Source organism: Phalacrocorax aristotelis, chromosome 2, assembly GCF_949628215.1.
Source record: "Phalacrocorax aristotelis chromosome 2, bGulAri2.1, whole genome shotgun sequence".
In the NCBI taxonomy this organism is placed as follows: Eukaryota; Metazoa; Chordata; class Aves; order Suliformes; family Phalacrocoracidae; genus Phalacrocorax; species Phalacrocorax aristotelis.
In genome coordinates, this window is record NC_134277.1 from 18,247,016 (window position 1) to 18,272,529 (window position 25,514).

Genomic DNA, 25,514 nt, shown 5'->3' on the forward strand with positions numbered 1-25,514 from the left:
TCCAGGCTACGGAGTCACATTGGAGCCATTTAAAGCTACTCTGCTTTGCTGCTCTGTCTTTAGCTGCTTCAGTGAAGTGAAGAGGACAGTAAAATCCATGTTGATTGTCTGCTGTTGTTTTCCCAACACATTACATTTTCACAACACAGAAGACTTTTCAGATGTAGTGAAGTAGTTGCATCTTACAAGGTTTTCTACATCAGTTCTGCTGCAGTGGAAGCCTCCACAGCTGTATAGATAGGAATAAAATTAGCCTGTAAATGGAAAGTAATTTGATTAACAATACCATTGAGTTGTTTAATAAGAAAAATTAATAGAAACTTCATTCTATAAATTGTGTGTTTCCCTTTTTCATTGAACAGCAATAATATAGAAATTTTTCTGTTGTGTTTCTTTATTTTGAATTTTAAATTTGGTTGTGCATTAGGGTGATAACTTATTCAGTTAGAAATAGGGGATGGAAATGGACAGCTTCCTTCGTTAAAGAAAAGGTAGTTTAAAGACTACTTTTGATAACTAAAGTTTATTTGCAAGCCATACCAACACTATTTTGGGCAATTCAATTTGACAAATTAGCTTTGACACCTTAAGCTTTTTTAGATGTTCTAAGAGTGAAATACTGCTTGTTTTCAGTGGCAAAACTTTTATCTTTCAAGTGGAGTATTTTTAAAGATAAACACAATGTGTTTTTGTAATATGGTATTTAGCTTTAAATCTTTGAAATAAAGAACCACTATTCACTTTGTAAGAAATAAGAAAGGAATTCAGTTACTAAAGAATTCAGTAGTTCTTTTACAAGAACTGTATGTCTCAACTTAAGGGTGATGAACTTTATTTACTTAATGAAAATAACCACAAAAAAACATATAATATGATGACAAAAGAACTCAAAAATCCCGAATGTTCTCCTTGTATAAATACTGCAAAGATCAAGTGTTTTTTCCAAATCTGTCTTTCTGCAAATATTATAATGCTTTCTGCTCCTAATTAAAAAATAATATGTGTAAAGCTGGTCAGTCTCACATTGGCAGAAGCCAATGTAGAGATAAGTGAAAAGAGAAAGTTAACTGAATTTTGAATTTTGTTATTAGTCAAGCAGTTCAACAAGATGAAAATACGTGATTAAAGAGTAGCAAGATGAGGCTTTTATTAGCACAGCAGGTAACTTTGCTGGCCTCAGCATCTATGCCAGTAAGTTTCTTTTTTACTGCTTGAGATTGCAAACTTCTTCCTTTGAATCCAGTTTTGAAATACTATTTATTGTAGTTTCTGAGGATAAAAAATTTGCTGCTCACTAGTTATAAGATGTGGTCATGTGAAGTCATGAAAAATTCTGTTATCTCTTCCCATCTTCTTCAGCCACTTAAAATGTAGTTTAACAATCTATATTTCTTCATATCTTGTCACCTCAGGTTAAACGTTACATTAAAAGTTATAGTAATGATAAAAATTTAAAATGAAGATATTTCCTGTTAATACAGTAAAACATTCTTGCTCCCCTCCCCCCAATTTTTAAAGCATTTTTATTGCTTTTTAAATGTCTTTGTGTTTTGCCTCTTATTTTTTTCAACTCAGGAAATACTGTTAAAACAGAATCATTCAACCTATCATTCACACATATAGTCAGATGTATACAATCAAATTATCTTTTTTTATTGCTTATCCGTGGGAGTGATTTTATCTATATTTTTGTGTGTAAAGGCTGTTTCTTAGGCTTTATTCTTACCATACCATTTTTTTCTTGCCTAACTCAAACTGAGTAGCCTTGTTAGGAAGACTAAGAAGTAAGGTTTTGTCATAGTAGGTAAGGGGGGGAGTAAATTACCTAAAATCACTTAAATGCATTCTTCTTTTCTTTCAAGTTTTTTTTTGTATAGCTGTATCCTGAGATGTTCTCTAAGCTTTTCGAAACACTTGGAGTTTGTTTAATAACTTCATATGTAACATTAAAGGAAGTAAGTGGAATTTAATGGCTATATTAATAGATTAGAGTTTGTGGTATGTAAATACTGAAGTATAAGTGTAGTCTTGGGATGGAAATGGAACACTTTCCACTTCAAGTTCAATACCAAAATAATGTTATTACCCAATAGTAAACTACCCAGACTTTGAAACAATGACATTTACATTTCTGCAGTGAAGTTTAAGGACTACAGGTAAATGTGAAAGCTTATCACACACTAATAGCTGGAAATGACAAACCCTTTGGGTTAAGTCTCACAAAGAATGCTGAATGTAAATTAATTTAGAAGGTGGAATGTAAAGCTTGCATTTTTCCCTATGTGAAACAAAAAGTGCACAAAAGATTTCCAAAGACACATTATATATGATTTTTCTTCCCTTCTCTTACAAAAATAAGTATAGATGAAAATGCCCAAGAGTATTTGGAAACTAAAATCACAGAAATTACTTTAGACTTTATAGTATGAACAGCTCTCTGTTCATTAATACAAGTCTACTTAAAGAACATAGATTCAAAAGAATTAAAACCTGACCTCTGCAATCACAGGGACTTCATATAATTTCTTCTTTAAATACCTTTAAAATGTGGCAATTGTATATAACAAATACGCATCTTTAAAGTAAAAAAAAGGTAGAAATTTACTGTACAAAGCAAGTCTATCGTTTTGCTAAATGATACCAAATAGATTGCATTTGTTGTTTAAATTTCTTTGGAAAAAAAGATGATCTTGTAAGTAACATAACAGATTTTAAAGCTCTCATTTCTGTCCTTCTTTCTGCTCATTGTTCTTCAAATTTCTTGCTTCTTTACTTTTCTCTTTGTCTTGCACAGACCACCAGACTACACCCACAATCACATTTGGGAAACTTCCCTGACATGTGGTTTCTGCAGTTTCCCTCTGCTTTTCATCACTGTAAAAGGTTCTGTCCTTGTATTTAGCTGGTTTCACAGATGATTATTGAAACTCTCTTCTTTTGCTTACTGCTGGATTGTTTATATATTATTCCATCAGTTTAATTGGACCATACTCGTTTACAAAATGTGGAAAATATAAGCTTGTCAGAAGATAAATTCAACAAGTAGGGTTATAATCACCTGGAAAGAAAATATGTGCAGGTAGGAAAATATAAAATGTACATATTAGTTCATTAAGATGGGATGCAGATTATCTTATCTCTTTATGAAACATCTTTCAAGAGCATAAATAATAATACACAGATACCTGAACCATGCAGAAAATCAGAATCGTTTTCAGGTATAGCAGGGCCCCTTTTATCTTAGACACCTTACTGTAGAGATTACCTGCTGAACAGAAGCCTTCCTCATTTGTTGAGCCAATAGTTAGACACAAGGTAATGCACACTTCTGTAGTAAGTTTCAAGGAACTGAAAGAGATGTAAAATACCTCATTTTCTTTCCTTCTGTGTCTGCTCATTTAGCTGTCTAGCCCTGTAATACATATAGGTAAGAAATTTCTGTGTAGAAATCTCTCTCTGTTACCCTTTATCTACTGCCTTTGGTCAAATTTTAAAATTTCAAGACAGACATGAAAACTGATATAAAGGAATGTTGTCCTTATTCGGGTGATTGTCTGTAGATACATTTACGTTGTGGTATGTATACACTAGCAATGATAGAGAAGCTTTTATGCTAGTGTGTCCATGGGAAACGCTGTAACCCACCTCCCTTTACATGCAGCTCACATAGTAATAGAAATGGCAAAGCACTGCCCTTCCTTCTCTGCTTCTCTCAGATGGTTTTCTGAGCCACAAACCTTTATTGTCCTTCTTCTGCATAAACATTTAGATCCTCTTTTAATTTCTGTAAGGACCTCTGTTATTTGTTTCTTCTGGTTTCTTAGGACTTCAGCACGAAGTTTGCTCTTGGTTAGCACACTTTTTCCACACTCTGTGGCTTCTGGTTTTGAGCCTCATGCTGTATGGCTTTAACCTTTCCCTTCCAGTCTCAAGAGTTGCACTGTCTGTGGTAGAAAATGTTTTAGTCCTGATGGACCTACCACTGCTTTTGCTTTCTGTGAGAAGGAAACATCACAGCTAAGAGTTCTGTTTGGCACTTGGACCCAGAACTAAAAAGGATGAACTACAGCATCTTCTGGAATTTTTATTTACCAAGTCCATGAGCAATTTGATGGATTTGCTCAGCAAAGCTAACACAATACAATTGGACGCTACTGTGTTCATAAATCAGCCCCCAAAAAGAAATAAATATAATCAAAACCATTCTTGGTCTCGGGGTCACTCTCTAGCCCTAGGAAAGTTCATACTATCTGTATTTGCACTTTCATGAAGTCCTAGGACCTTTCAGTCCAAAAGGGTTTCAGGAGAGGGCCTGGTATTTTTTATTCAAAATTTGTTTACTGACCTGTTGAAGGAAGCAAATGAAAGAAATTCCACTTGCACTTCCTTTCTTTCCATCTCTGCACATTTACCATCAGTGAAGTGCATAAGCAGAAATTTCTTCTACAAAGCTACTGCTGACCATTTGGCCAGGCACTTCTACTCTCTTTCCAGCATAATAACAGCTTGATGTGAGGCCATCCAATGCCATCTGCAGATGTGGCACCAACATATCACCAAGAATCTTCTCTGACCTATTTTCAGTTCCTATTTTCAGTACCCTTTGTGAAGGGTACAATTTGGGCACTAATGGCGTACTTTTAGTAAATAGTTCCATAAAAATTAGATGACCATGAAAAACACCTCAAGTTCTTGGCTGCAGTGTTTTCTGACCTGTGTCTATTTTGTAATCAGTAGTTAATTTGCTTTTCTTAAGTCTTAGTTTCTACAGAAATCCTTAAGTCAGCCATAATTAAGTAATTTGCTAGTTTCTATATTCATTGGACAAAGAACTGTAAGAGAACTACTCATCTTTCCAGATCCACATCTGAAAGGTTGAAAATCTAACAAAAAATGTCGGGCTGGATTATAGATTCTATAAAGAAATCCTGATAAACACAAATATCTAAGCTTAGCGTAGAGGTACACTCAACTAAAGTAACCGATGGGCCCGTTCAAGCAGAAATGGTGATTTCTCCAGATTACGTTGCAATACTTGCAAATACTTGCAAAATACTTGCAAAACTTGAAGTTCCATCCACCCCTTTGCTAATTATTATGTGTACAATAAAACTTTCTGAAAATGCTGCTGCATTTTGCAGTGTTGTCTATCAGGCTCTGTATACCTAGGCATCCTGAGAACACCTTCTAGAGGGTTGCTAGCAAAATTTTGCTTAGAGTTACCCACAGATTAAATAAACATGTAAACAAAGTCATTCAAAGCATTCTGGCATTGTTTCTGTCCACAAGGAAACTGAAAGGAGATCATCTGAAATAATGTAATCTTACATGGTGGTACATCTTACCAAAGCAAGAGATAGATTTCTTTTTGAGCATCTCCGTTTAATGGAGTGCAATGAATCTTACTGTACAGCATTGCTCAGTGACTATGTAACTTAGTCAGTTAAGAATTTGTGCTTAAACAAAACTTAGATTTATACACTGTGTGCTTTTAAGGACACACGAAGTACTGCATGTTGCATGCCACTTTACCAAATACTCAGTTCCTCTTTGCTTGAGGCAACCAAATGAATTCCATACCCGTTAGTTCAGTCTTACAGTGTCAAAACTGCTGGTTTTTTGTTTTACACATGGGCATGTAAACATGTGCTTGATAATTTGAATTGACTAATAAACACAAGTGTGTGAGAACAGCCAATGCTGGGTCAGACCAAATGTTCACTGACACACAGTGTTCTGTTTCTCAAACTAGCCCACAAGGGATGCCTAAGGAAAGGTAGAGCAGGGCAAACTTGTAGCTGTGGTTCCCCTCCCCAGAATGCTCTTCCACCTTCAAAAAATCTGTGGCTCAGGAACTTTCTAAGTCAGAGGGAATACTTTTATACTGAATAACGCTTAATGGATTTTTTTCCTGTGAATTTGTCTAGTTAATTTCTAATGTGTAAACTTCTAAGAGCCACTGCAGTTCTGCTCCAAGGACTTCAACATCTTAACTATGCTTTGTTTGAAAATAACCTCATTTTATTTTGAACATGCCACCTGCTAATTTCATCTGATGCTCCCAGGTCTTCTCCTAGAAGAGAGATCCCTGTGTGCCCTTTCCATTCTACTCAAGATTCTATACACCTCTATCATACCGCTCCTCATTCTTCTCTTTTATAGCCTTGCGTGTCCTAGTTGGTTAGTCATTCCTTCGACAGAACAGTTCCCTACCTTTGGTTATTCTTGTTGTCTTTCTCTAAACCTTTTCTAATTTTACTATGACTTTTTCAAGATGGAAAAGGTGGACCAGATCTGCATGCTGCATTTAAGATCAAGGCACACGGTTTAGTTTTCTATTTGTTTTCTAATAGCGTAATTAGACATTTTTCCAGATTCATGTTTGTGTCCTTTAGTCACATTTTACATTGATTGTTCATACTCTGAATACACTATGGTTCTCCCACAGTTGCTGTCATGAATGGTGTAACCTCACCTGTTAAGTATTCCTGAATACTCACTGGCACTGGTACAAGAAACTAGTATTACCACTCGTTTGTCTAAGCTGTCAGACTTACTGTAGGAAATAGAAGACACTATTAGAGCCTAAACAGGTCCTATGGCTGCTTTAGATACCCTGAGGTATGTGAGGCACCCACCTGGCAAATATGATACAGCAGATAAGAGAGACTTGCACCCTTCTGGGTGACAGCCTGAGGCCATAAAGAATACCCTGTGGTATCTAAAATTACACTAGATACCTTTATTTAGGCATTTCTTTTAACGTACACAAATTAATACAGATGGACTATTTTAAAATAATGTTTCTTTTGATTCTCATTTAGGATGCTGGGGAAATGGTTCGATCCTTTGTTGGTGGCTTGGAACTGATAGTCAATTTGCTAAAATCAAAGAATAAAGAAGTTTTAGCAAGTGTATGTGCTGCCATTACAAATATAGCTAAGGATGAAGAAAATTTAGCTGTTATAACAGATCATGGAGTCGTCCCTCTGTTGTCCAAACTAGCAAACACAGTAAGTAACTTCTAATCGTATAATACTAAGTATCTGAGTTTCTTATGTCACACTGCATTATACCCAACTAAAAGGTTATGACAAGAGCAGTAGATTTTGCAGCCCCTGAAAGGAAGAGCCATAGAATCCTTCCTCTATGAGCTGATTATTGGACTTGAAAACTCTTTGTGGCTGGTACTAAAATTGCTCTAGAAGATGAGCTTCATTTCAATAGTCACTATTGCTGAATATTGCTTTTGAGAGATGCAGCTGCCGTATGAAAAAAGCACAACAGGTTGAGAGAGTAATAAATCTGACGCATGCAGAGAATCTCAATGATGGGGCTATATGTTACATTTTAGTGCTACATTTTAATGTTACCTTTACATTTATCTAATTTCCAGTCAGTTTAAAAGCTCCTTTGAAATAATATAAAAATTCATTGCACTTCCTACAAAGCGAATAATAAGGGACCACTAGCTCCATGCCTCACAGCTCTCTAAAGTTTTTAATTGTACTGCAGTTAAATTGGGATGCCTTGAAGATGTTTGAGAATACAATTCTGCTTTCCTATGAAATCATTATTGTATTAGGTTGTCTTTAATTTATTATGTTTTTACCTTCTTCAGAACAATGACAAATTGAGACGTCACTTAGCGGAGGCCATTTCCCACTGTTGCATGTGGGGGAGCAATAGAGTTACCTTTGGAGAGACCAAGGCTGTAGCTCCTCTAGTACGTTACTTGAAGTCAAATGATCCATCAGTTCACAGAGCTACGGCTCAGGCTTTATATCAACTTTCAGAGGATCCCAACAACTGTATCACCATGCATGAAAATGGAGTGGTAAAGGTGAGGTGGAAGGTTTTTCTTATTTGGAGTTCAAATTATTGAAGGGGTTTGGCATGGCTAAAAGAAGAGATCTTTCATTTGAAATAGTTCTTTAATTCTGCTGTGGGCCTCAACTTTTCTGAACTGTATCCTAAAAATATTTGGTTAAGTAGTGAATTAGGGAACAGTATTTCAGTGCTAAAGATATTACACCTACGCAGTTGTTAGGAATGGAAATATGATGTGGACATTCACTTCTAGAGCACTTGACTCTGACCTAGGCTGGTAGTGACATCACATCAGCATTTTGTCTTTCTCAAGTGACTTTTGCAAAAAAGGCTGGGTTATCTTAATGAATAGTTGCCTAGTATGGCAGAAAGTCACCTAGGAACTGAGTGTAACTGGATTTGGGGACAAATTAAGACAGAAAAATACAAAAGCTTGGTTTATCTGGAGCTGTTTCAGTGAATTCTGTGTTTACTTATAAGAATTCATATTTTAGGAGTTAAGTATGAGCACATTCTAAAAAGACCTTACTCTAGAAAGAATTCTTCCCTCAACAAGATTTTTCTAGCAAGGTTTTATCTCTCACTAGTTGAAGCCAGTAGAGTTATTCCCTTAGCACAGGCAAGATAAGGATTATGGCCTTAGAGATGGAGATTGTAGGAGCTCTCAGTTTTGATAAATTTCCTCAAAGATTCACTGTTTGCAGACTTCTCATTTTACTTCACGTTCAGATAAATGTATTAAAAATAAGAGTTGAATTATGATGTAGTGTTACAATTAATGTTGAATTTATGACTGCACTAATGATTGTGCACTTTATTGTGAGCAGTTTCAATTCTGGCACAGTCTAATGGTCCTGCATGATCATACATGTATCTGTAGTTGACTATATCTGTAGTCGGGTTAGAAAAATCTACTGGTCAAAAATGTTCAAAGACTCAGTTTAAATACCAGTGCTTGAACTGACTCAGACCTAAGCTGCCCTTTCAGTGCATTATACTGGCAGCACAGCACAGGGGAATATATAGTGTACTACAGCTCAATTTGAAACTAGTGTCTGATGACATTTTAATGTTGCTTGTCTTTCCATTCAACTGACACAACCCGTTTTCTGCCCTCCTGTCATCTGTTGTTTTCATTCATTTTATGATGCCAGTTTTAGGTTTTATAAGTTGTAGCACACTGTACGTTCTGTATAAAACCGATTCTGTTGATATACTTTCGTAATAATTACATCTCAGTCTAGGTTCATCTTTATTTTTCAGTCCTAGATAAAATATTTAGACTAATTGAAAACATTTATTTGCACTTGCAGATAAATTAGAGGTGTACAGAAAAATATCACAGGTGTTTAATTTTTTTATTATTCACAATATTCAGAAATTACTATAACAAGTTAAGGGAGAGAAAAGAGTACTGATAAAAGGGAGAGCGAAGCTACAAAATAAAGGAACTTGGATTATGTTTGTTGCATCTAAACTTTTTGTCCAGCATGCGCTTCTCTTCTCGTGTACAAGAAACTTGTATTTTTGTAATGCAGCGGACGAGTGTTTGAATGTGGAATTGTGTGTGGGTCCATTACAGAACCCAGGTGGAAATGCCTCTCATCTCATAACTGATGGATGGTCTGAACATATGAGAGGATATATGACCAATTCTCATCACGTGTGCCAGCACACACATGTAATTGTATCATATAAGCAGATGTCCATTAATAATATGACAGGAAGCAGCTGCATTTGGTCCATGTTGAGACTAACATTCAGGGTAGCTGTTCTGCTGAAAATGACCTGGAGAGTAGGTTCAGCAAGCAGAACATGAGCCAGTAGGGTGCCCTGGGAGTGATGCAGGCTAACAGGATCCTGGGCTGTGTTAGCAGGAGCATAGCCAGTAGGTCAGGGGTGGTGACTTAACATTTATTGAATCACACCAGGAGTACTGTGTTCAGTTTGGGCTCCAACGCTGGTGGAGGGCCGCAAAGGCGGTTGGGGACATGACCTGCAAGGGAACTGAGCTTGTCTAGCTTTGAGAAAGAAGGCCTTTGGGCAGCGGCGTCTAATAGCAGCCTGCCAGAAATTTACTGAGGCGTCAAAGGCAGGCACTTTACTAAAGTGCATGGTATGAGGACAAGAGACAGTAGTCGTAAATTGAATCTGATAAGTTCTATCTGGATATAAGGGAAAAAATTCTACCATGAGGGTAATGAAGCACTGGAACAGTTCCCCAGAGAGGCTGTAGAATCTCCATCCAAGCAAATTTAGACCTGACTCAACAAAGCCATCAGCAACCTGATCTGAATTCAGCATTGACCCTGCTTTGACTAAGAGTTTGGACTAGATGGCCTTCTGAGATGCCTTCCAACCCAAATGTTTCTCTGATTCAGAACATCTGATTTCTATCAGATGGAAAGTAATGAAAACAATAGGAAATATGGAAAATAATGATTGATCTTTGCAAACCACTTATTCACTATCTTTTGATAATTAAGCAGTATTCTCCAGCTTCTGAATGGACTTTACTGAGCCATACCCACAGCATATTCAGTTAGGGAAAACAGCCATAGTTGTGATAATGAGCTTTCACATTCAGTGTCCAGAAACAGTCACCCTGTCTAATGTGGCAGAAACCTTCTTCATTGTACTTAGTCAGATGGGTATCTCAAAAGAAATACTGCCAGAGGAACAGATTTAATCATTCTGTTGTTTAGATACTTTGGGAGATTTGAAAGATAAAGTGTCTGAATTCCACTCTGTATCATTCAGAAATGAATTATTCATTTCACAAACAGAAAATTCACTTGAATTTTCACTACAAATGTAAGTGACTAAGAGAGGCAGTGCTATCCCACATACCTTGAAGTGTTTCAAAATTCCATGAGGTTTGACTGATCCCCCTCTGCAGTTCACAAGATCTCAGTTTTTTGGGGGTAAGCAGTCTGACTGCAAACAAAACTGGTCCTGTAATGAATCGTTAAAATGCAGCCAAACCTGATAAAGAATTAAGAGGTTAAAGAGCATTAAGATAAAAACACCTGTGACTGCACATTGCCACGAAGGACCTGGAATAATTCTTCATACCTACTAAATATCTCAGTATGCAAAAGTCTTGGGAAGGATTTTCGTAGTTTTCCAGTTGGTAGCCTGGAATCTCTTCATAGCCGGGAGGTGACTGGGAACCAAGGACATAGCCAGGAAAAGAAACATTATGATTCCTTACTGCTTATTCTTCTTACTGGGAGTAAAAAATGAAATATCCTTGGAAGACACTAATTTACCTGAAGGAGTAGTTCTTGCTAGTCCCCCAAAAAGCAAAAATAATGGAAGTTTAGCAGAGTATGTTTTCAGATAAACTAAATCAAACTTGTCAGATAGTTGGTGTCATCCATACCAAAGACTGTCAGCCAATGCACAGTCAAATGTACTGAATAAGTGTAAATCTTCAAGAAGAGATCAGTCCAGCTCTTCAAGTAAACTGTCTTCTGTTCAGTGTCCTACTGAAGTCAGTGTGTGTAGCATAGAATCTGAAGGTCTAGCGTCACCCAGCAAATGTGTAACAATGAGGTGTAACAATTTACAATTGTAAATTGAGCCTTGAAAACAAGTTTGATGCTTTTAAAATTAGAAGATATTAAGAAATACATCCAGCTGAAGAAATTCTTTAAGCACATCCCATAATCAGTTCTAAGAGCTACAGATAAATAGGTAAGCTATGTGGAATTATCGTATTCAACACCTGCACATATTTCATTTCTCTGTGCTTATTTTCAATTATCCCACTCTACTCAGCACTTGTCAGGCCACACCTGGAGCACTGTGTACAGTTCTGGTCCCCTCTATACAAAAAGGATGTGGACAGGCTGGAAGGGGTCCAGAGAAGGGCCACCGAGATGATCAAAGGACTGGGACGCCTGCCATAAGAGGATAGGCTGAGAGAGCTGGGTTTGTTCAGCCTTGAGAAAAGGAGGCTCAGAGGGGATCTCATCACCGTGTACCAGTACTTAAGGGGTAGCTACAACGAAGATAGAGACTCCCTTTTTACATGGAGTCACATGGAGAGGACGAGGGGGAATGGACACAAGTTGCTCTAGGGGAGATTCCGATTGGACACGAGAGGAAAATTTTTCACACTGAGGACAGTCAACCATTGGAATAATCTCCCCAGGGAAGAGGTTGACTTGGCCACGTTGGACACCTTCAAGAGTTGTCTGGACAGGGTGCTGGGCCATCTTGTCTTGACTGCGCTCTTCATAGAAAGCTTGGACTAGATGATCCCTGAGGTCCCTTCCAACCTGGGATTCTGTGATTCTGTGTGATTCAAGTGAACATTCATGGAAGTGCTTAATTACAAATGCTGCAGACATTTAATCTGGAGAATATGAAAGTAATTATCTCTAAGCAAACAATAACATTGCTTACAAGTAATATTTCTGTATTTTTAATTATCCATACATTTTAAAATAGCATTTTTTCTAACATGATAAGCATAAATGGAGCTGTTATTAAAGGTTTGTTTCTTTAAGTCTTTAAGAAATCCTTAACAGAAGGCAAACTGATAAAATGGGTAAGTCCAAACAGTAGGATTCTGCAGCAGTTTCCAGCTCGTAAGTCCAAGTGCATAGCCTGGCCACACACTGATTGCACATTAGGACTAAACCTATATGCATACATCCTTGTCAGCATCAAAAAAAATGCAGGTGCAGAACTGGAACAACAATATGTATGAACAATTTGGAATCAGGACTGCAGGACATATTGCAAAATTAATTTGCCTTTCAACTGGGATATAGCCAGAGAGAATCCAATACCAGTGTATGTGTTGAAGTTAACATGACTCAGAGATCCACATTAATAAACTGTAAAAAACCTGTTCTCACTAGACCATAATGTGACAGAAGCGCAGTGAGAGGTTATCAGAGCTAGCTCTCTCGAGCTATCTTGAGATTTCTTACCTGTTCAGCTTTGGTAGCGTGGAGCTTAGTGTCAGATGATTTCCTATTCTAGTACTATGACTGCAGGATAGGCATATCCTTTTTTTTTTTAAAGCACGTAGTTTGGTTTTGCCCCTATTTTTCAGGGAATGGAATTCTCCCACCCACAAGAGGACAATACCTATGGTCATCTAGAGCTTCTAAGCCTAAATAAAGCCTGGTTTAATTAGCAGTTATCCTGCTGTGATGTTTCCAGCCACTTTCTAATGCTTATATGTTGTGTTACACCTAGAATGGCAAAGCAAAGCAAAGCAAAGTGAAGCAACAACAGACCTTTTTGGGGGATATATGCGAAGAGTGAGACTTAGTGGTTCCTATCCAGTAAGGATGCCTATATAATACGTGAAGCGTGGTGGGCAGTCTGAGAAGATATGTTCTGTTGGACCTAAGATAGTTTCTCCAGATGTGCTAGTCCAAGTGCTTTTGTTCTCTGATGCCAGAGCTGAGCAGATCATGAAGCAAATCAACACGCACACCATGAGAGCTCAGGGCACAGCTGGCCAATCCACCAATGATTCTGAGCTTGACTTCTGTGCAGGCATTGTTGGAATTACCATCAAGAATCAATTACTGGAGTTTCAGCAAGGCTAAAAAGGCATTCCCAGATGGCAAGTAGAATGAGTGGAGGAGATTTAGTTGCTCAAATGCAAGAGTCGGTGCAGTGCTGAATCTTGCCTGGTCTATTCAGTTGATGTGCCTGGCACAGGTGACACAGTAGTCGCAGCACTGTGTCTGTGCTATTGGGTATCTTTGCACCATGCTTCTCAATGATGACAGAAAGTCCAGGTGTTTTCATTGTTCTTGCCTCTCCAGTGAACAGTTGTCTGAAAGCATACTTTGAATTTATGTAGGGGTTGCTATATACAAATATTTCCAGGACGCATCATATTTTTGCTTCTAGAAAATTTGTCTGGGTTCCTTTGATTTTTTTTCATCCTTTTACCAGATATCTGGTGTTTCAGTAATCATGCCCAGTTGGGTTAATGTCACAGCTGCTGTAGTTATGACTAGGTTGCAATACATGCATAATCCCAGGTGTACTTCAGCACATGTTCATGTGCTATGTTCACATGCACAGAAAGTCTGATGCTTTGGGGAAACATTTACTCTGCATGAATGACACAGTTGCTGAGTGCTTGAACAGTTGGTCAGAGACTTTCTCAAAGCATCAGACTGTCTGACCATTCACTACGCAATGTGTATATACATGTTTCTGTCCAGGAAACCAGGAATAAAAATATATATGAAAAGTAATTTCAGCCGAATTCTCATATTTCACATGCTGCCACTGCTGCAAACAGTATCTGCTAATCACAAACAACAGGTATATGCACATAGTAGTGAGAGAAAAGCAGCGTTCCATGTATTCACCTATTTGTAACTGCACCCAAAATACGTTCCGTTTTCTCAAGCAAGACTATGTGACTAAAAGGTTGGGAAATACTTGTGTAGGTCAGCTGTCATGTGAAATTCTGAGTAGACAAACAGGGTGATTTTGGAGGAAGTTTAGAAAGGCAGTTTATGAAGTTTTTCTTTTATGTTCAGTTCCACACTCAATATTCTTATGACTGGGAATGGAACAATAGTTATGACCTGTGATAGATGAATCAATGCTTTCTTTCTACCAAACACCAGAAAATATTTCCTCTTTCTGAAGTAAAAATTCATGTCTGTGCTGGAAAAGAGATTTGTATTTTCAAAGAGCCAGTTATGACATGTGGGACACTAGAAAGCAGGAGACATTTTTAGACATTAGACTAAGGAACAGGCATCAACCTGAATTCAAGATTGGAGATAGCTGTCCACAAACCAAGGGAGAAGAGAAATCCAGAGGGGATTGGCAGTTTATAGCCAAGATAAACAGGAGTACCAGGCAATGTTGTTCATACTTGGAGTCTGTCACAGTTAGAGGGAAGAGAAATAGGAAAAGTCACAGACAACTGGAAGTATCCAGCCATCACCACATTCTTCATCGAAACAGCAGAAAACCTCCCTTAAAACATAGCTGTTGCAAAGGAACAAAGATGTCTACCTATAGTTGACTGCTACCGAAACCTTAGAAAAATCAAGCTTGTTCATTAAAAGATCTACAACTGTCCTCTAAAGAGTACTCAGTTTTTTATAGGGATGCTCTTTTAAGATGAATTTTAGAAAAGATTGTTCTGCAAGGCACAGGCAGATGAGGAAGTGCAACTGCTTTAGTAGTGAAAAGATGAATCTAAACATGTTTTAAAAGAAGAATTCAAGTTGTCTAAAGATCCTGAAAGAATATTTAAATCGTTGTGCTAGAGACCATGTCACCTTGTCAAATGAATACAATGCTTCTGTCTGTTACAGTCACACTTTTTCTTGGCCATGTTGGCAAGCTGTAGATTGGGATATGCTTCTGAAGTGAGTGAGGATGGTGGGGTGTATAGGCACTTATGAAACTGCTCATAATATACCTTCTAAAAGACTTCAGAAATTTTGAAAGATTAAAAATATGTACAAGTGAAAAAATTGCAACTGATCATTCCTGGTCATTCTTACTTTGCAAATGAAGAAAGATAAAAGGTAATCTATTGTGGAAGTTAATTTCTGCTAATGTGGAAGTTAATTTCTGGCTTTGTAAGTGACACAGAGGATTTGTTTTCATGGAATATCATTCTTGTTTCTATGTAAAGAAGGCCTAGAAAGTTTGAATGGCCTCATCACCTGTAGAGCTGAGGCCAGTTTTTTATGATGAGGCTAAGGAGACCTCTGAGGAGATTATTGAAGTAATGAAAAAAAGTAAGAACAAGAGACAATTAGGACACAATATCAGGCTGTGGAAGAACAAAATTCATCAAAGTCATCATTCATCTTAACTTTAAATGTTTAAATTGTGGACATGCCCTGAAATATCATCTATGATATGACTATCTTAGTCATATATATCATATATATCTGAAATAGTCACCCAAATTCTTAAAATAGCCAAGGAAGAGGAATAGATCCTTTATTGTGTTTCACCTCTCCTGATTTAGACATTTATGCAAAGATAAGGCACCTCAGTCTGTACTGCCAGTATTTTCTGGTCTCCTTTGGCTATAATGGGAGTGCAGGTTCGAAGTTCAGATCTGCACATTTACACTGTAGGTATCTATGTTTAATGGGGTCAATCCCATCCTAAAGCAGTGGAGAACTTGTTCAAATGACTGTACAGTCAGTTCATTACTAGATATGAATGACAGAATTCTGAATAATAGTGCAATAAGAGCTTTTTAAAAAATGTATTCTCTTCCTAGAAAAATACAGATGAGATGCATTTATGTGCTATGATGGTGATGAAACACTATCTGCTCAGCAGTAACTGAGGCACACTTTGAACATGATCTAATAAAGACAGATGTTTTAAAAGAGTGGATATAACTAACTTGAATCCAGGGATTTTGAAAATCTTTGGAGTATTAAGGATGGATTCATCTCATCTGACTTTGGACACTTTTTGGTATGGAGTTTAAAGTAGTCTGAGACACCTTCTGTAGTCAATGGAAAGACAGAGAGGCACCTGCAGACTTATGCTAGCTGAAAATAGATGCCCAAGGTATCTGGAAGGAATAGACTCATGAAAGTGCCTAGTTTTCTCCACTGAGTGTAGAAAGGACCTAGGTTACTAGCTCAGACTAAACAGCTAGCTTTCAGACAGCTGAATTTAAATTAATATCCTTCTGAATGTTGATTTTCAACAAGCTTTGCGGTACAGGGGAAGTTGCAGGGCTGAAAGAAGGGTAATGTGCCAATATTTAAAACACCTAAATAAGATTTAGTCCTGTAAACTGGACACTACTGTCATGTTAAATAATCATAGGTACACACATTATAATACTAGAAGAGATCGTTTTAATGATCTAGTCTGACTAGCCTTGCTCATACAAACCAGAGACATTGCTTCAATTTATTTCTGTTTGGAATAGAGTATATCTTTTAGAAAAACACTGACTCTTTACTTAAAAAATTCCAGCGATGGAAAATCCACTACAGCCATCATAACTTGTTCCAGTAGCTAAATACCTTCCCCATAAAAACATTTGCACCTTATTTGTACCCTAAGGTTTGTCTAGGTTTATCTTATGCAATTGCATGTATGATACCGTTGCTTGGTAAACTGAAAAGCACTACATAACTTCTGTTCTCATATACGTTCTTTTTGAGTAAAATCAAATTACTTGTCACATTGTCATCTTTCTAATCAGCTAAGCAAGTGTAATCTCTGATGGAATTTCTGTCTTTTAATTATTTAATTATATTTGTATGTCAGTTCTGAATTTTTGTATTTTTTAACTTCTCTTTTGGACTGAATTTCAACATACTTCGGAACAGAATTCAGTATTCCAGTAATATCTGTATGAATACTTAAAACACGTAAAATAACTTCCCTGTTTCTATGTAAGCTCTGTTTGAACATCAGAGATTTTCATTATTCTGTTTGGCCACAGTATTGCCCTCAAAGTTCATATTCGGCCATTTTTCTACTTTGATTCCCATGTCTTTTTGGAAACTATTCCCCAGGTTAGACCTTCACATGCTATAATGTTGGCCTTCATGCACAGGAGTAAAAATTAGGTAATATTGTTAATGTAAATCACCACTGAATTTAGACTCTGTAATACAAGTTGATTTTTTTTCAGGAGATTAAATCACATTTGAATTGTCAATACACTTTAAAAATGTCAGATGAGTTAGCTCTCATTTTTTCAAGACTAAGTCACAATTTGAAAGCAGCCACACAATTTATTCAAGCATTTTATTGTTTTAGAGATGAAAATTTTAAGAGACCAACACACTGACTCTTGTAATGCCTTTAAAACAATATACTGCCTTTCCACAACGGAAGATTCCAGGTTTGGCAGAGATATGATTAATTAGAAAACTGAAGGAGTTCACTACCTGAGAAAGTGGTAAATACTTTTGAATTATGTAGACACAAATGGATTAAGGACTGCAAAAAGGATACCAGTTGCTTTGATTGTGACGTATGAATCTTAAAAAACGCCTGTTCTGCTTGCCAATAAAATTCTACATTTGAAAGTATCTGATCAGATAGTACATAAATATTCTAAAACATTTAGGGAAATCTTCCCAGTGAGGTAATTTCCAGCATCTCATATGAGGATTTCTTGATGTTTTGACTTAAAGTTTGTGCTTGAATTCTGAACTAAGTAATAAATAGTATAGGTATTAATTTTTCTATTTATTCATTTATTTCTGCGTACTGTGATGATGCTTAAAGCTATTGATCACAGATAAGTAGTTCACTTTGCTAGGCAGTGATGTATACCTATGTAAGAAGACCCCAGAAAACTTTCAATTTAAATGTAGCACACAACAAGGTGGGGGTGAATAAACAGATAGGAATGGAGCAGCAGAAAAAAAAAAAAGCTATAAAAATATTTATATTGATCATATTTGATAGTTCAAGCCAACCAAGATAAAATTACTGCTAATTCATAGCTGCAACTCAATCATCGTAAGTAAAACATAAGTACCAGATATTGACGTTAAGCTTTTTGTGAAAACTGAGGAAACAGGACCACTGGACAGTAGCCAGTCACCCAGACTTTAAGGCACTTACACCATATGGAAACCATAACTGGTGCTGTTGGCAGTTTTCTGCATGTGTGTGTCTGTGCTGAAGGCTACATGAAGTTAGAATAAATTAGCCTCTGTTGAGCTCTGCATTGTTCTGAGCTAGTTTTATTATCCAAACAATTTTATTTAAAGATAGTATTGCTGTGCTGCACTATGAACAAGTCCGTTTTCTCCTGTTCTTATTCCATTGTTCATACAGAACTAATTATTTTGGGGCTAGAGGAACCGTTACCTTAATGATTACAGTACATCTCTGAAATGCAGAAGGTCGGACTCTCCAATCATGTTCTGACGTTTTTTAATATTGAAAGTCTCTATCCAGCCTACCAGTGCATAGAACGGATCTTTAGCCTTACTCTGTCGTCTGGTTTATTGAATTATTTGCACAACATAGAAGTACTCTATTTTCTTAATATTACAAAATATTATTAGATGCCTTCTAGAATATCAATTATTGTAGCTTATAGGAACTTCACCAGGGATGCTGCAAACCTGTTTTTAAGTGCATGGTACAGTAAGGCGTGCCAAGCATGTTTCTAAGAGTGGGACTTGATTTGTTTATTCATACTTTTGAATATATATTTTTTAATTAATCCATCAGATTTGTTCCTGTCTTCTCACCAGGCTATAGCCTCAAGAGATGCACGGGGTTTTCTTCAGTTTGTTAACCCTTTGTTTTTTTTGTTTTGGCAAAGAAGGTGTAACAGCTGTAATGTATTTTCTGAACTCTGTGATAAATTAATAGAGGTATTTTGTGCTTTTTGAGCTCTGTTCTTAATGGTAGAAAGGTTAATCATAGGTAGGTTCTTCCATTCCCGAGTAATAATCTAAGATATAAAACCAGTTGGTTTAACCATGATTTATGAAAGTTATTGTGAAATGTAGATTTAGTATTTGGAGAGTTCTTTTATACTTTGTTATAATGACTGTATTAAAAAATACATTTTGTGTATTTTATTGTGCAGAGCTCCCAGAATATTGGTCATTGTTTGCTAAAGTCATAAAACCCTACAAGAAGTTTTGGCTAACCATTTTATGTGAAAAGACTTTCATTAAGACCATCTTTGTGAAATAAATAGATGTGAATTGCAAAATGTGGAAGACAATTACTAGTAATTTCTACTAAAAACATTCTAAAAACAACTTTTTGCCACAAATCATCTATATCTGAAGTTTAGAAAATGAAATGCAAAAGCACTGGCGCCTACTTCTTTAGCAGCTTTTGGCTCTGGGGTTGGTTGTTTTTTGTGAGGGGCCTCTGGTGAGAACATTGAATACAGAATATAGAGTTTTACATTGTTAAGCAAGGTTTAAGATAAGATCTTTATAAATCAATAAAAATATTTCATAGAATATCTATGTAATAATATTATCAGGATACAGTAGTACATATTTGCATATTTACATATTTATAGTTTCATTTTTAGTTTAGAAGAACCCAGTTTTTAACTATCATGGTTGGCTCTATTCAGGCTCCACAGTTCAGGCTGGAGATACAGCATGTTTGGCACATACGCCAAGCTGATGCCTGTTGCTCTTTATAAATTAGTTGTTACAGTTCTTGGACATCAAGGAAGAGGGCACTAGATAGCAAAATTTCCGCCTGGCTGTTGGCTACAGAAAGTATGCCCAACCCCTTCACCCACAAATGTATTGCTCACACTACACTTCAAATTTTCAGATATAAGAGGCTCCATAAACTTAAGTCCAATACTGGCATATTTAGTTTCTTTCAGAGGGATTAATGAAAACTGACTATGTTACACCACTGCCATTTCTATTGTGTTAGCAACTGCCAGGTGTGAATATTTTCCTTACAGTTTCAGCTCCAGGAAACAGAAAACAGTAAGCCTTTACCTTCATAATAAGCAAAATTTCACCATTCATAAAGTAGCAGTACTTACATGTAAAACATTTTGCTTTTGCACCATTGCCAAAGGTAATGAAGTTTGGCTTCTGTGTAGATTAAGCCTCAGACTTTAGATGATTTTTTTAAATTTCACATTACTGAAGTTTATGATACGTAATACAATGCAAGTGTTCTGTTATGATCTGGCTGATCTTAGATGGGAAAAACCAGCAGCCTAAAGATCAGCTTATCTTTGCCCAAACTCTGCTTCAGGAGACCTCTAACATAGTAACATTTGGATAGCAAACCTAGAGGCTGGCATAAAGCTCCTCTTGGCACATTTTAAACATCTTTTAGTCTTATAAAAAGAAGCTTGTCCCACTAAGCTGTAGGTTTGTTGAAGCTGTTTAACAGTAGCTGTGCCCTGCAGCACTTTTAGTGATAAATGAGCCGCTTCAAATAAGCGCAATTGCAGCCAACTGTGCAGAAGGAATCCTTAAAAAAAATTTAAATAGACATTTTTGAAGCTTAAAAATGCACAAACAAAGTATGTTAAACCAAAATATATGCTGCTCCTTTTAATGGAAAAGATTGCTACTGGCTAAGTCTGCCAGCTTCAATAGGTGTGCCAAAAAGCCAAGGAATCTGGCAGAGTCCATAGATACCAGTTCCATCTTTCATCTATATTTCTTTTCTGTATTTATCTTGCTTTAGAAAATGCAGAGAATGTATTTTCCTTCCGACTTGGCACTATTTCCAAACCACAGAAATACACAGAGTAGCTTCTTGCAATTGTTAAGCTCCCTGCACCAGTTTTATCCTTGTGACTACGTAAAATGTTTCCTTCTAATTTGGCAGTAATAAGAAAGAAGAATATTAAAATATTTTATGGAATAATATCTTATGTAAATTGACAGATATTAAAATTCATTTTCTTAATTGAGAGATACTGGGCTTAATGCACAGGGGCAGAATGCCAGGTAACTGTTTTTGGCATTCAGCTGATCAAAAATAGTTTCCTTGTATGTAAGGAGCTATTCAAAGAAGCTGACCGTATGAAATATGAAGAACAATATACATATGTATATGTATATATATACACACATACATATGTATACATATGTGTAAATAGAGGCTGAATTGTCACTCAGGAGTCTTTAATGTACTGAATTATGCATTCATTGTTGTAATCTATGAAAACTACTTTTTCTTCTCTTCTTCCTGTAGAATCAATCACTCAGTTCAAAGTCATTGTAATCTCTTTTATGTTGCCATTTCAAAGAGCACTCTGTGGTGTCTTTTTAAGTAATATGTCACATCTTATTGCCATTACTTTCAAGGTATAGATGCTAAAGAAAAGTCCTTTCACAATGTGTAGATTATGGGATGTGCTCTAGTGTTAACGTTCCTTGTCAGTGTTCTGTAATTTGGCATAAAGTCTAAAGACCTGACGAGGCTGCCAGGGGAGAGCAGGCTGATGAGAATTCTGTCACTGACTCCAGTGAGGGCTGGATCAGGTTATGATGCAATGGGAATTGTATAACGATCAATTGGGTGTAAAAGCTAAAATGTATCTTCTCCTAGACTATGAGTGAGTTTCCATACAATTTCATTTTACTGGAAATTTTATTTTAGTTAATTTTTCATTTATCTGCAAGGATGATAACTTGCTGTATGTACCAGCTGCTAATCAGTACATGATTTCCTGCAACAGTTTATGATAATTTGTAATCTCTGGAAGTTTTAAAGAAAAAATTAATGCTAAATAAAAGAATATTGGTAAGTATTGCTAGTTAGTTACCAAAAGAGTCTGAAACACTGCAAATTATACTTTATCTTTGGATCTGGGGAAACTGGAAGGCTTTCGCTACAAGAAAGACATTGAGGTGCTGGAGCATGTCCAAGAAGAGCAACAAAGCTGGTGAAGGGTCTGGAGAACAAGTCTTACGAGGAGCAGCTGAGGGTTGTTTAGTCTGGAGAAAAGGAGGCTGAGGGGAGACCTTGTCACTCTCTACAACTACCTGAAAGGAGGTTGTAGTGAGGTGGGTGTTGGTCTCTTCTCCCAAGTAACAAGTGATAGGAAGAAAGGAAACGGCCTCAAGTTGCACCAGGGGAGGTTTAAATTGGATATTAGGAAAAATCTCTTCACCAAAAGTGTTGTCAAGCATTGGACCAGGCTGCCCAGGGAAGTGTTTTGAGTGACCATCCCTGGAGGTATTTAAAAGATGAGTTGACGTGGTGCTTAGGGCATGGTTTAGTGGTGGACTTGGCAGTGCGAGGGTAACAGGTGGACTCAATGATCTTAAAGGTCTTTTCCAACCTAAATTATTCTATTCCAAAGAGAAAGTGAATTTAAGTTGTATCTAGACTACTCATTGCATTTGTGTTGAAGACAAATATTAAAACAAAAAAAACTCTCCATGACGTAGGAATGAGAAAGCAAACACTCATAAAGGTGCTTCCATACTGCTATACAGATGTGACAGTTCCACATGATGGATTCAGGCTAAGATACATAAATTAGGGCTCTGTGGCAATATAGAAAGATTAAAAATCTCCAGAAGGTATTTAGAACACCTAAAATCAGAAATGTCCTTTGGAGGTCCAGTCCTTCACCAATTCTTGCCTATTGTTTACCTTGTCCACAGGTGTGTGGGATGAATCCAGGTTTATTTGCTCTTTTTATCTCTGTGCATTGTATCTGTGCAACCTGCACAAATCCAACAGACATTAGACAGGATTAACTCCTTCACAGAATTCCAAAGAGAGGTAATTGCTGGACTCCAGAGGCGTTATGGGCTAATGGAGCATGTATATATCTAAAGAAGGTCTGTCATACTTTTTTACTGGATTTTCTGGACATTTACTCAATAAAAAAATATTTTATTACTCTTTTGCTTCTCAAGGCATTTTGTCTTCTCATCAGTTGTATAGCCTATTTGTGTGCAATAATCTTGTTGGTATTTGGAAGTGTTGAATTGACCACACTTGGATTCAACAGCACTCTTCACCACAAACTCTTAACAAAGTTTAACTGCTATGCGATGAGACGCAAGGTCCTAGAAAGGATAAATAATTGGTTAAAATTGAGGAATCGAAGTGTAGGAATTAGGATCAAGTTTTGCAGCCAAGGGATTTTGCCATTCAGTATTTCATAAATGATAATGGGAAGGGTGGTGAACGGTGAGGTTGCAAACTTTGCTGGTAATACTAAGTTCTTCATGGTAGTAGAGATGAGAGGCAGTTGCAAACTGCAGGTCACAGTGCTGAGCCATGGAGGACGCATCTCCTGTGCAAGTACATCACAGCTCAGTGCGAAGCTTTTACCTTTCATGAAGGCATTGGATTTACTACACTGGACAGTATGGCACGCTCCATGTGCAGCAGATGCAAAGGGACTGCCAGTAACTATCTGTTAGAATTGAAAAAATGTCTGTATATTTGGGCAAGGCAAGAAAGTCCTCGGAAATAATTTGGACAGAAGAATTTTCAGTGTAACATACAGCTAGGGACACCCTGAAGCCCTGACTTGGATCTTGGGTTTGCTTCTGGTTGATCAGGCTGTTTTTGTTAATCTTTCTGCTCTTCTTTTCATAATCCAAGAATTCTCTAAAATTTGCAGTTAAACATAAGAGTTATTTATCTTTAAATTTGTGTTGACTTCCTGGGCAGTGGGGGGGGGGGGGGAAATTGATATTCTGTTTAATCCTTCAGCATCACAAATGCATACGAGGGAATTGTATTTTGAGAAACCACTCTTTGACAAATGCCAATATTCTGTGTAAATATGTTTCTCTTCAGGAAAGGATGTGAAGTTCCTTAATTTTGTCATGATTCAAGCATGTGATGCAGTGTTTTCATGAAAAAAATAGCCTCTTTGAGTTGGGAACTGATGAAAGAGTGCATTCCCCATGTAATAGTGCTTTGTCTTACACCAGCTTCCTCATATTATAATTAGGTGGCAGTGTGCCCCACGTATACTCACCAAGAACGTGCAACATGCTGTTAACGATGTTTCTATGCTAGCATTAGTGTTGTGAAATAATACTTTGGGTATCTAGTTAACTAAACTTTCCAACCATTTCAGCCTACCTGAGATACAATGTAACCACCATACCAAGTTTAGAGTATTAATCATGATTCTTTTTACCTTTTGCAGTGGAAGCATTTGGCTAGAAGACCCACATGATTTTTTCCTTTCTATATTAAAGCATAGAGTTGCATGCGTTTAGGAAATTAATTTTCACAACTTCCCCCGCATGCTTCAACCAGCTTTAGCAGAGCTTTTATATATGTGCTACAACCTCCACTTGCCCGAGCATAACTATAACTTTCTTTTCATAAAACTAAAAAAAACCCAAGCAAAGGAATAAGCCAAAATCATCCCCAAAACTTGAAGCTTGGAATTTGAGTTGAGCAATTACTGAATAAAAAAGTTGAGGGACAGACTTTTGCTCTAATCAGAGGAAAGTTTTAGATTTCACTTCTATTAGTGAATTTTTCATTCCCTACTTCATAGTTACATCTTTAGAGAGGGAAGGAAGCAGATCGAGGCCTCTAGTATTTCCTGGCTGACATACACAAGTCACGCAGGCAGGTATTATTGCTTGCTTGCAGACTACATGGTGTGTTTAAAAATCTCTGATCTCACAAAACTTCCAAAATCCAGCAGCCACTCAAGCAGTTTGTGGCCACAGTGAGCCTTTGGGTGTTTTGGGGGAGATGTTTTGCTTCTTTTTAAAATAATATCTGTCCAACTCCGCTCTAGAGAACTATATGCAAATCACAAATACTTTGGTTGAATATGACCCAAATGGAGTGCTAACTCAAGCCAACCCTTAAATTTTAATCACCAAAAAATAAAGCATTTATCTGTCACAATAAGTGTGTGTGGTAATGTTTTTCCACAGCACAGACTTCAGGGAAGCATATAAAATTCCAGCACTAGTAAATATATTTAATGATCATTATATCACACTCCGTTCATAAAGCAATGCTCAGGTGACTCAGAAATGGGGTTTGATTATAGGAAACTGACTCCTCAGTATAAAAAATGTATTCCTTTTGTTTTTCTCTAATAACAAAACAGAAGCAGTTTGATAATCTTGAAAAGTAACTTCCACTGTCTACTTATTGTTGCTTTCACTTTTTTTCTGATATAATACATTTAAATCTACAGATATGAATATGTGGACTATACATGGACCTTTGCCCATGAACAGCCTCAGCTCATTTCTTGC

At 36.9% G+C, this 25,514-nt stretch overlaps 1 protein-coding gene across 1 annotated transcript in view; it reads left to right on the forward strand.

The window, feature by feature from the left end:
* ODAD2 (outer dynein arm docking complex subunit 2) overlaps nucleotides 1-25,514 on the forward strand; it is a 94,726-nt gene that overhangs the window by 58,807 nt on the left and 10,405 nt on the right. The window contains exons 17-18 of the mRNA XM_075082581.1: nucleotides 6,825-7,013; nucleotides 7,622-7,843. Coding sequence (XP_074938682.1) covers nucleotides 6,825-7,013; nucleotides 7,622-7,843 — 411 coding nt within the window. The remainder of the gene's footprint in view (nucleotides 1-6,824; nucleotides 7,014-7,621; nucleotides 7,844-25,514) is intronic.